Raw genomic sequence first — 12,021 nt, 5'->3', positions numbered from 1 at the left:
GTGCTCACTCTGTCTAGCACACACTTTCTCTCTCTCTCTCTCCATCTCTCTCTTTTCTCCCCAATCTTACCTTTTTCCTAACTCCTCTACCATGCCATCTGTCTCATCCATTCATCCCTTATCTTCATCTCTCCCTCTCTCCCTTCATCTCTCTCTCTCTCTCTCTCTCTCTCTCTCTCTCTCTCTCTCTCTCTCTCTTTCCATCTCCATCCCACTCATTCTCCCACTTTCCCTTCTTCACCAGCAGGCAAATGAGGGGATGCCTTTTAAGGAGTGAGGGGGTGGGGTGAAGGAAGGGGGGGGGGGGGGGTTGGGGTGTTGGGGTTCAAACATTGTTTCCAAATGGATGCTGCAGCCTTGTGGGACTGCTTGTCTAGGACGGGGGCCAGCACCAGTAATAGTATCATAAAACTTTCAGGCCACTGCAGGGAAATGAGCTGTGCTGAGTGAAGGAAGCCCTCGTCGTCTGAATCCATCTTTAGAAGCAATGTCCGACTTAGAGCTCCAGCAGCTCCAGCACCAGCAGCAGCAGCAGGGATGCAAAGGAAAAAATATGCTTCATAAATACTTAAAGCAAACAGCAAATGACTGTGATTATAACTTCACTAACTGTTTTAACAGTTCTTTCTTTTTTGTGGGGGGGGGGGGGGGGGGGGGGGTTGTGTTTGGAGGGGTTGGTGGGTTGAGGGGGTTGTCAAACTTTCGGGGAGTTGAAATTATTTTTTTTGTTTTTGTCTCAGTCTCCATAAAACATGAGGAGACAGTGTTGTCATGCCAGTACAGCACCACCATTCACTCTTCTTGAGCCAAGCCAACAGCCTTGAGATCTGTTTGAAATAAATGTCTTGCGCTTATGCAAGAATATGCACCCTGCGCATGCAAATATTGAATGAATTAATATGGATTATGGGCGCATGGTAGCAATCTCCGTCGGAGAGGGGCATTAACTGCTGTACGCAGCACTGTTGTGCCTGACGTGGGCTGCAAGGGCTAAAGCTTGCTACGCTAACGGCTGCGAGGGCTGCAGATCAAATTCCACAGCCATTAAGACGGAGGGCATGTCTCCACTGCTAATTTGCCCAGAGTGGGCTCGAGCGGAGAGCCATACATCACGCAGGGCGAGGTTTGGGAGGGACACTCGGTCAGATGTGGACCTGCCACAGGGGCGATTTCTGTTCTCTCTTTCTCTCCCTTTCTCCTTCTCTTTCTTTTTCTCTGTTTTTTTTCTATCTCCGTCTCTCCATCTCTGTTACTCTGGCACTCTCTTTCCCCCTCTATCGTTCTTTCCCATTTTTCGACCTCACACTGTCTCTCATTCTCTTTCTCTCTCTCCGAGTCTTTCTGTAGAGCACTCCTGTTTTCTCTTTCTCACTTTCACTGTCCTGCCTCTTCTTCCCTCACTCTTTTTCTTCCTCTTGGTTTTACCCCTCTCTTCCTCTCTCTCTCTCCCTTCCTCTCTCTTTCACTCTCTGTTCTCATTCTATCACGCTATCCCTCTACGTAGCATGTACCCATCCCTCCTTTGGATTCTTGGAGGTACATTTCCCCTCAAAATGTCAGACTTCAAATTCCAACCCTTTGGATGTTATTCATTAAACAAAACAAAAAAAATTGAAAAAAATAAAAGAAAACTTCTCCGAGGATGTTTGGGGAAAATGAGAGGGGTATGAGTCAGCTCATCATCAAAAGCCCTTTGTAAGAACACTAGAATAAAGGGGGAAAAAACAAAAGGAGAATTACGCCGGCTTTACAGAGTATCGCAGTGATTTTTCCAGACACATTTTCTTCAAGGTTTGTCATCTCCATTCCTTTAAGGCCTTTCGTCGAAACATCCAAAGAACAAAACATCCTCAAAAGATAGCTTTTCTTCCCCTGAATGCACATGTGCAAACATCTGAAGCTTGTAAAATAAAGACACTGAAACAAGTCTTTCTATTTCTGTGTGCACAGACATGCACACAAACCAGTTCAATTTAAATGCTTCAGGCAGTTCCATGGTGGAGCCATTTTTCTCTCTGTATAACCTACTCTCTATTTCAACATCGCCCCCCCCCTGTTTCTCTGTTTCTCTCTCTCTCTCACTCACTCTGCTTCTTTCTCTTTCTCTCTCTCTCTCACTCTTTCTCTCTCTTTCTCTCTCTCTCTCTCTCTCTCTCTGATCAACTCGTCATCATCACACATCTGGGTCTCTGTTTTAGTCTCTGCGCTGCAGGAAGAGGAGTGCGCCGAGGCACGCCGCCGGTAACCACCATCAATTTGCAGAGATAAAAATAGGCCCCTCTCGGCCCAGGTGCGCCAGGCGGGCGAATCGGAGTGTGTGTGCCGCTGTCTCAGCTCCCCCCGCGCGAAAGAAAGAGAAAAAAAAGGAAAAGAGAGAAGAAAAAAGACGGGGGAAAAAATCAAATCTCAAGCCTTTGAATCTGCACAGACACACTCAGACCTACCACAGCGCCTCTGCTGAAATGCATTTCCCACGGATTTAACACTCCAAGACGAATGAAGGTGAAACAAAGACAGGGGGGCAGAAAAGCGCTGCTGCGCACCAGAGTTTGATCTCAATCATTTCTGAGTAATGGGGTCGGCCTCTGTACAATAAGACTGTATAGTCGACACAATGACTCGGCCTTGGACGGAGAGAATGAACTGAATTGAACAGAATTGAACTGAATTGATCTGAACTGAATCAATAAATAAATGAATACCTTTTACAGTATAGTTTCTAAAATAGTTTAACGCAGTTGATGCTGATGTACACTAGCCCAGAAACTAATGTCACTAAAGGCTCTGAGAGTTCTAAAGGGAACCAATTAAAGAGCCGTCTCTAAGGGTTCCTCAGGTTCTAAACAGCATTTTGAAGTATTCTAAGCTTGATATGGCCAACAACGGTTTCTCAATTATCTGGTGTGTGAGCGCTGTAAGACAAATTGGAATGCAACCGGAGCAAAACAGGGCACAAACACGAGTCATCGCGAGGGTACGCGCAGTGAAAATTGTCCTGTGTCCCCGACTCCCCGTCCACCAGTCTCAACCAACAATTATTCAAATGATTGTCTCCCAGCCGTCGCCACGGGGCCCGCGTATTGTTTATGTGCTTGTTAACGCGCAAATTAGGCCAGTCTGCCCTTGCAGGGGAATAGTCTTGCAGATCGCAGATCGTCCTTGCAGAGAGCGAAACCCAATCCCCGCCTCACCTCTCCTCGCCTCGGCCTCGTCGCCGCGCAGCCCGGAGTGCGCCGGGTCGGAAACCCAGCCCGACTCATGGGGGCCTGCTGTCATCAGGTAAGAGTGTGAAGGTGTCTGGGGGTAGTGTGTGCGTGTGTGCGTGTGTGTGTGTGTGTGTGTGTGTGTGTGTGTGTGTGTATGTGTGTATGTATGTATGCGTGTGTGTCTGTGTGCGTGTGTGCGTGTGTGTGTATGTGTGTGTGTGTGTGTGTGCGTGTGTTTTACATCCGCTTAAAACAGTGGTGAGGAAGCAGCCGGAGAGGAAATTCAGATTGCTACACAAACCCTATTACCCCCGCCTACCACCACCACCTTCCTCAGTCCTCTCTCTCCTCCATCTTCGATGGTAATTTTAATCAAGCAGTATGCAAAGAAAGAGCTGACTCCTTGCACAGGAGATGATTTGAGGTGAGGGGGGAGGCCAGGGTCCTTGAAGGCTGCGTTTCTAATAAGAAACTCATTGTCCTAATTCAAGGACAGGGCTACGCCCGCTCTGCCGCTCTTGCTGTCCAAGCACTAACTGCCGCCTGCTGTCCATGGAAGAGGAGAAGTGTCAGTCGCTACAGATGATTGACACTGACAGGAACGACCATCGTCTCCTTCTCTTGTCACAGCAGCAGCATTGTGTGTTTGTGTGTGTGTGTATGGGTGGGTGGGTGTGTAATGTGCATCTCTGTGTTTGTGTGTAATGTGCGTGTGTGTGTATGCATGCACGTGTATATGTACATGTGTATGTATGTACAGTACAGTATGTATGTGTGTGTCTGTGTGTGTGTGTGTGTGTGTGTGTGTGTGTGTGTTTATGTGTGTGTGTGTGTGTGTGTGTGTGTGTGGCAGTTAGAACAACAGAAAAAAATGAAAAGCTGAGCAGAGAATCTCTGAGAATGGGGGGAGGCATGTGTACAGGCAATCTGCGCTAACCCTATCCAGACAGATTGCAGGGCACACATCAGCTCCCAATGGTCTTGACCCGCAAACCCAACCTCCCGCTACTCAACCCCCCCACAACTTCTCCTTCTCCTCCTCCTCCTCCCAGCCCTATGCCCCCATCCCCCGTCCCAAAAGCCGCCTTCATGCCCCCACCACATGAACTGATGCACTGCAATGAGGCAGAAAGGACGCTTAAGGAGCCTCCAGAGAGCGTGTCATCGCTGCGACAAAGTCGGGGAGAAGGAGGGAGCGTCGTTTCTGATCGAGTGCACACCGCAGACCAGATGACCAAGCAAGGGTGAAATACAGAGTGGGAAGACAAAAACAGAGAGAGAGAGAGAGAGAGAGGGAGGGAGAGAAAAATAAGGAGACAGATAGACAGATAGAGAGAGAGAGAGAGAAAGAGAAGGAGAAAAACAGAGAGTGAAAGCAAAAGGGAGAGAAGGAGAGGGAGTGAAACACAATAACAGAGAGTGAGGAATGGAGAGAGTATGAGAAAAAGAGAGGGAAACAGAGAGCAGTAGAGAAGGAGAGAGAGAAAGAGTAACAGTGAGAGTAAGGAATGGAGAGAGTATGAGAAAGAGAGAGAAACAGAGAGCAGTAGAGAAGGAGAGAGAGAGTAACAGTGAGAGTGAGGAATGGAGAGAGTATGAGAAAAAGAAAGGGAAACAGAGAGCAGTAGAGAAGGAGAGAGAGAGAGTAACAGTGAGAGTGAGGAATGGAGAGAGTATGAGAAAAAGAAAGGGAAAGAGAGCAGTAGAGAAGGAGAGAGAGAGAGTAACAGTGAGAGTGAGGAATGGAGAGAGTATGAGAAAAAGAAAGGGAAACAGAGAGCAGTAGAGAAGGAGAGAGAGAGAGTAACAGTGAGAGTGAGGAATGGAGAGAGTATGAGAAAAAGAAAGGGAAACAGAGAGCAGTAGAGAAGGAGAGAGAGAGAGTAACAGTGAGAGTGAGGAATGGAGAGAGTATGAGAAAAAGAAAGGGAAAGAGAGCAGTAGAGAAGGAGAGAGAGAGAGTAACAGTGAGAGTGAGGAATGGAGAGAGCAGCTAATTCAGCCACTCTACATCAGTCGGCGCAGCGCTGTGCACTTGTCATCTCTCTGAAAGGTGGGCGCTCAGACAGTGATTTTTTCCGCTCATCTCACCCCTTCAACGCATCATCCATCTCTCCGTGGGTTAGGGCAGACATGGGGGAAGCAAGGCTCAAAATTCAAATGGACTCATCTTCTGTTGACCCGGTGTATGTATGTGTGTGTGTGTGTGTGTGTGTGTGTGTTCATGTAATGTGTGTGTATCTGTGTGTGTCCACACGTGTCCAAGTGTGTGTGAGGTGTGTGTGTGTGTGCGTGCCTGCCTGACTGCCTACGTGCATGCTTCCATCCTCTTCATGAGCTAAAAAAAAGTTGCCTTTTGGTGTAGTTTTTTCAACCCTGCCAAGCTTATACTGACTGGCCTATCTCAGGTCACTACTGAAGTTCCCTAATAATACCTCCATCGCTAACAACCACAGCTCTACGTACAGAGGGAAAGCAGTATCCAATCCAATCAAGCATGGCCAATGACAAATGTCCAGGTCAAAAGTTCAGTTCTCATTGATGTTAACTGAAATGGCTGGTGTTTTTTAAGGGGGTAGGGGTAGGGGTAAGAGGGGGGGGTTACTGTATCTTTCCCGGCAGCGTTTCTATTTCAGGTTGGCTCGATCTCTCCTGCATCCATCATAATCGCTCTCTCTTCTGTACAACAAAGCAACTAAGAGGAGCCAAAGGTCTGCAGCAGGTCTCTCAGGCAGCCCAGCATCCCTCGATAAACCTCTTACAAGGGCTTGCTGGGGGAGAGATTGGGAGAGAAAAAAAATGTCACCGGATTGCATAAAGGGAGCCTCGCATTGGGAAGGAATAAATATTCCCAAAAAGCTGGGAGCGTGCAGGGAGCAGATAAGAGCTGCTCACTTCAAAGACACTTCTTCAGCCGGCGCCGCCACCGCCGCTGTGACTGCTGCCATGGCATCGCTGCCGACAGCGTCGTGTGCATTTCCCATGATTCCTGGTAAGGCTTGGCATCGTGAATATCTGGTTCGCGAGGGGGGGGGGGGGGGGGGGGTTATTTACGTCGAGCCATCCATCTCCCCCCAGAACCAGCGAGGCTCTCCAGCCTGCGAGCCAGGCAGCGAAGCAAGCCCCGGGGGCCGTAGCCCCCACTCCACCCACCCATCCCCCCCTATTACGCAGCCAGGATTGATGAGCTTCCCACTCCTGTCATCATGTCGCCACGGCGAGAGCTCCATTACTCCCGCCATACCTGCTCCGTTCTCAGCGCGTAATAAAAAAAACCTGCAAATAAACATGACCATCTATGAGGTGACGCGGTGGAAATGGTAATCTCTTTCTCAGGGGTTGTGTTGCGATATTTTCTTTCTTTCTTTCTTTCTTTGCGCAGATGCGCAGGCACCGTTATGTGGCCACACTAAAAGCATAAATGGAATTGGCTCAGGCCTGTGAGCACACAAATGCAGAGGCATGCATTCTAGGTTGCACTGAGGTGGAAACGATTCGTGCTGTGTATTTCATGAGTGGACACATGCAATGCATCTTCCTTAGAAAACAAGGGGGAGAGACCAATCCTCGATAAGTATCCACCATTTATCTTTGGTATGCTTTGGAGGTCCTTACCATATTTTTCTTATGAAAGTAAACGGCCACTTTGTCCCCTTCCTGAGGGAAAAAAACACACTTCTTACAATTCGTCTGAATTGTTTTTGAACTGTTTTTATTTTTATTCTTATTTAAAAAAATAGATTTCCAATTAGATTTTGCCATTGCTCTTCTTACTTATCAGCAAACCTTTCCTGTAACACCTGGTTTGATAATTCAATCTATAGCTCCACTTCCTTGACCTAAAATTTGTCATTGATTATCATTTGCGCTCCTCTGGTGCATTTCTGGGGAGATAATATTTAGAACCATCTGATAGCTTTTTAATTGGAAAGCATTGAAGCATTCCCACTAGGTAATTAGCCATATAGCAGTGCTCCCAAACGTGTTAAAGAAAATAAGGTTAGACTCATTTATCACTTTGATGATGAAGGTTTTTTTGAAGAAGGGGGAAAAAAAAGACCACCCATAATTTTTAAGTCCCCAATGAAGCACTCCTGTCTTTCAACAACCGTGCGGACACATGGCCAACCAACCTACATTCTGTCCGATCTTACATAAATCACTAAATTAGAGCCGTGATGTTCCGCCATGGGACTCCTGAGGACTTCTTCATGGGCACGGATACTCAGCTAGAGCATCTGAAGTGTTCCCATTCTTTCACTTGGCCAGTGGTGTCCATTCATCGTTAAAAAAGTAGGGCCCAAGAAAAATGTGTTAAAACAAAGTGGGTGATACATTCCTGTAACAAAGTGGGTAATACATTCCTGTATCAACCATCCACCATTCCGGTACGGACCACTTCTACGTTAGGGATGCTCACTTGGGAAATATTTATCCTGACCTTCCTATTGATTTTTTTTAAGGCCAGAAATCCCTACCGGCTAAACGACTACTTGTCCCACCAATCAACACAGACAACTAGGTAAGAGATCAATTGAAGAAGATCCTCAGCTGTTAATTCAACAGCTGTGCAACATATCTCACTGAGGGGAAGAAGGATATAGATGATGATGATGGTGATGGTGGTGACGATGATGATGATGAAGCTGATGACTATTTAGAATCCCAGATGCCCCCCCCCCCTTCCCGCAGTGCATTTTGAGTCTCTTTTCCCTGCCCAAATTGGGAAAACATTTTGTCATTTGGGAAATGTACTCAGGGCAACAGCCCAAGAGAAGGCGATGAAGCTTGTAAAAAACAACTGGTGCAATTGACCAGAGGGTGCCACAGTATGTCTGCCAAAGAGGGAACCAAGACTGCCAGCAGTCGACAAACAAGACTCTGTCTCTCTCCTCAGCTATTTTAAGACATTCTTCGTTCCGTCAAATTAGACCCACTCCAGCACTGACAATGTGACTAGTCAGACCGCATCAGCAGAAGAATTACGCCATAATATCCACTGAATTTAACTGGGCCCAATTCATTTGCATGTATTTGTATTTAATCTAGTCTACTGCTGGCGTGATGCCTTTCAGCCCAAAAGGACTCTTTCGAGAGATCAGCGAACCACGCCACCAAAGTGTAAACATATGCTAACTATGCTTGAAGAGGCTCTGATTGCCACACGAAGACCCGGGGGGAGGTCAGGACTAACTCAGGAGGAAATCCATCACTCTCAAGACTTCCTAGGGCCACTGGGTACAGTTTAAAAAAGATATGTTGCTGACTACTTTAATGGAGAGTCTATTATTGTATTCTCCTAATTCTAGCATTTTGGTCTATACGTAAGTTCCCTCTCCACAAGGGCCTGTTTATAATGTATTCCACAAGGAACTTCTTACAATCTTCTGAGTTAGTCATTGGGATTTCACGAATTTGGCAAAAGGCCTCTCTCATATACTGCGTTACTTATGCTTTATAACAAAATATAACACAAGGCATGATGATACACAAAGTTTGCATGTGTATGCTACATCAGTGATGAAACCTGTATCACCACCACTATGAACAGGTAGAAAATGTATGGCATTGTGTTATGATGATCAACATTCTGCTAGTGAATTTCAAGGAGGACAAGAACAGCGGCCTGGCGGCGCTGAGGATGACCCACCAGTCTGTCAGGTTGGGTCAGTGGGCCAAGAGGTGGGCACCTGTCCCATATGGCACCCATCTAGGAAGGGCAGACTGCTCCGCGCAGCCTTGAGCCTCTGGTCTTGGGAGGTCACATGTCAGGGCATGGGCTGCACTCGAGTAATTATCCTAGACGCAGCCACGGCTAACGCCGGTCAGTGGCCAGCCATATGTCCTCCCTTTCCGACGTGAGCGCTGCAGCAGCCTGCACTGCACTGCACTGCTGCCGGTGCCTCCTCCGTGCCGTGTCCTTCTCTCTCACCTAGCACCTGGGCTTTTTCCTGCTTCTCCGGGGGGACCCATTTGGAATAACGAACAAAGTGCTTTTTAATTGGCCATATGCTGCAACATTTCCCTCATCTGAGAGTGCGATGAGCCAAATTACTCACTGATGATGGAGGCAGTCACTGGTGGACAAACCCGAAGTGCATGCTTTCCACAAACATGCCTTCATCGCTCCGAAGAGAGAAATATGGAGCATTGCAATAGGCACTAAAATATTAATATCATATCCAATGCATCTGGACTGAGAGACAGGCTAATGGAGCAGTTTTGACATCCGCCTGGCCAATTCAAAGTGATGAGCTTTTTTTGGTGAAGAGGGGTGGGGGGGGGGGGGGGGTGTTTGCAGACTCGGAACCACAAATGAGATCTTTTCAGTACACACTGAGTGTCACAGTGTGTGTGTGTGTGTGTGTGTGTGTGTGTGTGTGTGTGTGTGTGGAAGGAGTGTGGGTGTCACATGAATCTCCCCTCACTGGAATGGTTCTAGCCCTGGATGAACGCACTGAACACTTTGATCACTTAAACACACACACACACACACACACAAAGGGGTGAGAGGCCCCAATAAACAGAAAAAGAACGAAAGAGAAGATGTCGGAGAGAGGGAGGCAGAGAGGCTGGGATAGTGTTGAATATTACACCCTCCTCTAACCCATCCCGGTACACGTGAGTGGTAACCTGAATGCACAGCACTGCACAGGAATACACACACACACACACACACACACACACACACACACACACACACACACACACACACACACACACACACACACACACACACACACACACACACACACACACACACACACACACGCCTCTTTAATGAGTTCTTGTTTAAACTGGCATGGTAAACTGTAATATGCTTCGTTGCCGTGTAAATGAGGAAAACATCATCAATAACAGAATTAGAATGATACACTTCATGAATTAAGATAATACAAAGACAATTAGCCGTGTCATCTCAGAATAATTAAATAGTGAAAGTAGGACGACTTATCCAACCATGCCTCCTAGTGGCTCCAACCGACACGGGATTTTGAACTGATTGCCTGCGATCCTTGAGTTTTTCACAGGTGAATATGATCCTTTGCTATAGGTTAGAGAGGTTTAAATCCATGCACTTTATCCAAAATTTGATTATTAAGGATAAATTTCACTTACGGTAGAAGACATACTCCGTGTAAGTGCACCACAATTTGTCATCCGTGTGTCGACTGACAAACGATGCAGTCAAAGAGGAATTGCACGCAACTATTTGAAATCCACTCTCTGCCAGCATGTCAAATGCCCTCTCTAAGTGTTTAAACTTTAGAAAGAGCCGAGAGGTGTAACGCTCCTGTGGCCTCTCTGGATCTCGATTCTCGTTCAAAGTGTCCCCAAATACTTCCTTAGCCAAGCCGATTCGTCCGCATATGAAAATCTTTGGAAGCCCACGAGCTTTAGGGTCACCAAGGCCCTCTCTTCCCGCGGCGCAGGAGCCCTTGTACCCGACCGTGATGAACCCGTGTCTCCTGTCCCGAGGGTCCAGGTACGAGGGGTACAGCCTTTGATCACTTCCCTGAGACGCCTCGTCATAGTCGCTGTGAAGGTATTCATCTGTGCGTTTGTCGTCGGGGGTCAAAATCTTCACCAATTCCGGCAGTTGGAAATACTCGGCTTCCCTTTTCAGCCGCCCCTTCTCCGGAAAGTGATCGGGCAGGACAACGTGCTTGTCTCTGAGATAGTCCAACACATATCGGAATAAAAACCCATCCCTGTCAATAAAGTACCGTCCTCTGAAATCGCGAGCTAAATCATTGGAATTGTCCTTCTTCGCAGAAAATAATTTTCCCAGCAGAGAATTTGGAATGCTCGTAAGGGTGGCATGGCGAGTGTAGTAAACCTGTCCTCCCACATTGAGTTCTATAACGTCGGACGAAGTTTGTACATGTCCACCATCCTTTGGCGATTGATAAGTCTTACAGTTCTCCGTTAATGCCATGTTTCGAATGCCTCAAAAGAGGGGAAACGGGAATTTTTAAAGCTTTTACCTAAAGAGAAGAACAAATATTGCTTGAGATGGATTGAACATCTGATGGGACACACCTGCCTCACCGACGTCTCCAGTGCATCTAAGCACGGGCTACTCCTAATGCTCATCACAGATGGTTTGTAGTATGCAAATATGATTAAACAGGTTTAAAAGCGGTAGCGCACAAATAGCCTAGCTTTCGATGTTGCTCCCTTGTCATGGTAACATTATTGACCATATTGAATTGCCCACACATTGGCTTTGATAGAGAATGCAAAAATAACTCTCCTATATTGCCTAGAGTGAAGTGTCTTACCTCAAAATTGTTTTTGTTCCACAGTAATCGACCAAAGCCACCGACAATAAAATCATATTGTAACTTCATAGCAGCACAGTCCCCTGAAGAGCGATGCGATGAACCGCGCAGCTCCACTTCACGGTTTTCAAACGTTGATATAGGAATCAAGTTGTGCGCACCCATGCATCTAGCCAGCCGTGCGCTGAGTGCTGGAATTATGGCTAGGGTAGTTATATGCCTCCACAGCCGTGCGCGCACACATAGACAGACACATAGAGAGAGGGGGGAGAGAGAGAATTCTTTGGAATAAAGTCTTACATCACCTTAAAGGAAAATGACATCTCAAATCATCATTATGCACATACTAATTAGCTTGTGCATATATTACAACTTGGTCGACTGAAGAAATGTTAGGCGTGAAGGTAGCCAAATTGATTAGGAAAGTCAGTTTGCTGGTTTTGTCATTGAATTTCTTCTTCACGCAGAAATATGTTACAGTTCTGTTCAATACTGACTCCAACTAGTTACGTGAAGGTAGGCTATACGTT

General features: G+C 46.8%; 1 protein-coding gene across 2 annotated transcripts in view; it reads right to left on the bottom strand.

Annotated features, from left to right (window-relative positions):
* kctd16a (potassium channel tetramerization domain containing 16a) overlaps positions 1-11,663 on the bottom strand; it is a 17,269-nt gene extending 5,606 nt beyond the window's left edge. Inside the window, exons 1-2 of one of the 2 annotated variants that reach the window (XM_062524635.1) lie at positions 11,492-11,663; positions 10,326-11,194 (exon numbers count right to left, since the gene is read on the bottom strand). In XM_062524635.1, coding sequence (XP_062380619.1) covers positions 10,326-11,145 — 820 coding nt within the window. In that variant the 5' untranslated portion in view covers positions 11,146-11,194; positions 11,492-11,663. Of the gene's footprint in view, positions 1-10,130; positions 11,195-11,491 lie in introns of those variants that run through there. The other variant, XM_062524636.1, reaches the window with a different exon arrangement.
* Between the last annotated feature and the right edge of the window lie 358 nt (positions 11,664-12,021).

The sequence above is a fragment of the Sardina pilchardus genome, chromosome 21 (assembly GCF_963854185.1).
Source record: "Sardina pilchardus chromosome 21, fSarPil1.1, whole genome shotgun sequence".
In the NCBI taxonomy this organism is placed as follows: domain Eukaryota; kingdom Metazoa; phylum Chordata; class Actinopteri; order Clupeiformes; family Clupeidae; genus Sardina; species Sardina pilchardus.
Note: the sequence above shows the minus strand (reverse complement) of the source record. Positions and strands in the feature narration are given on the sequence as shown.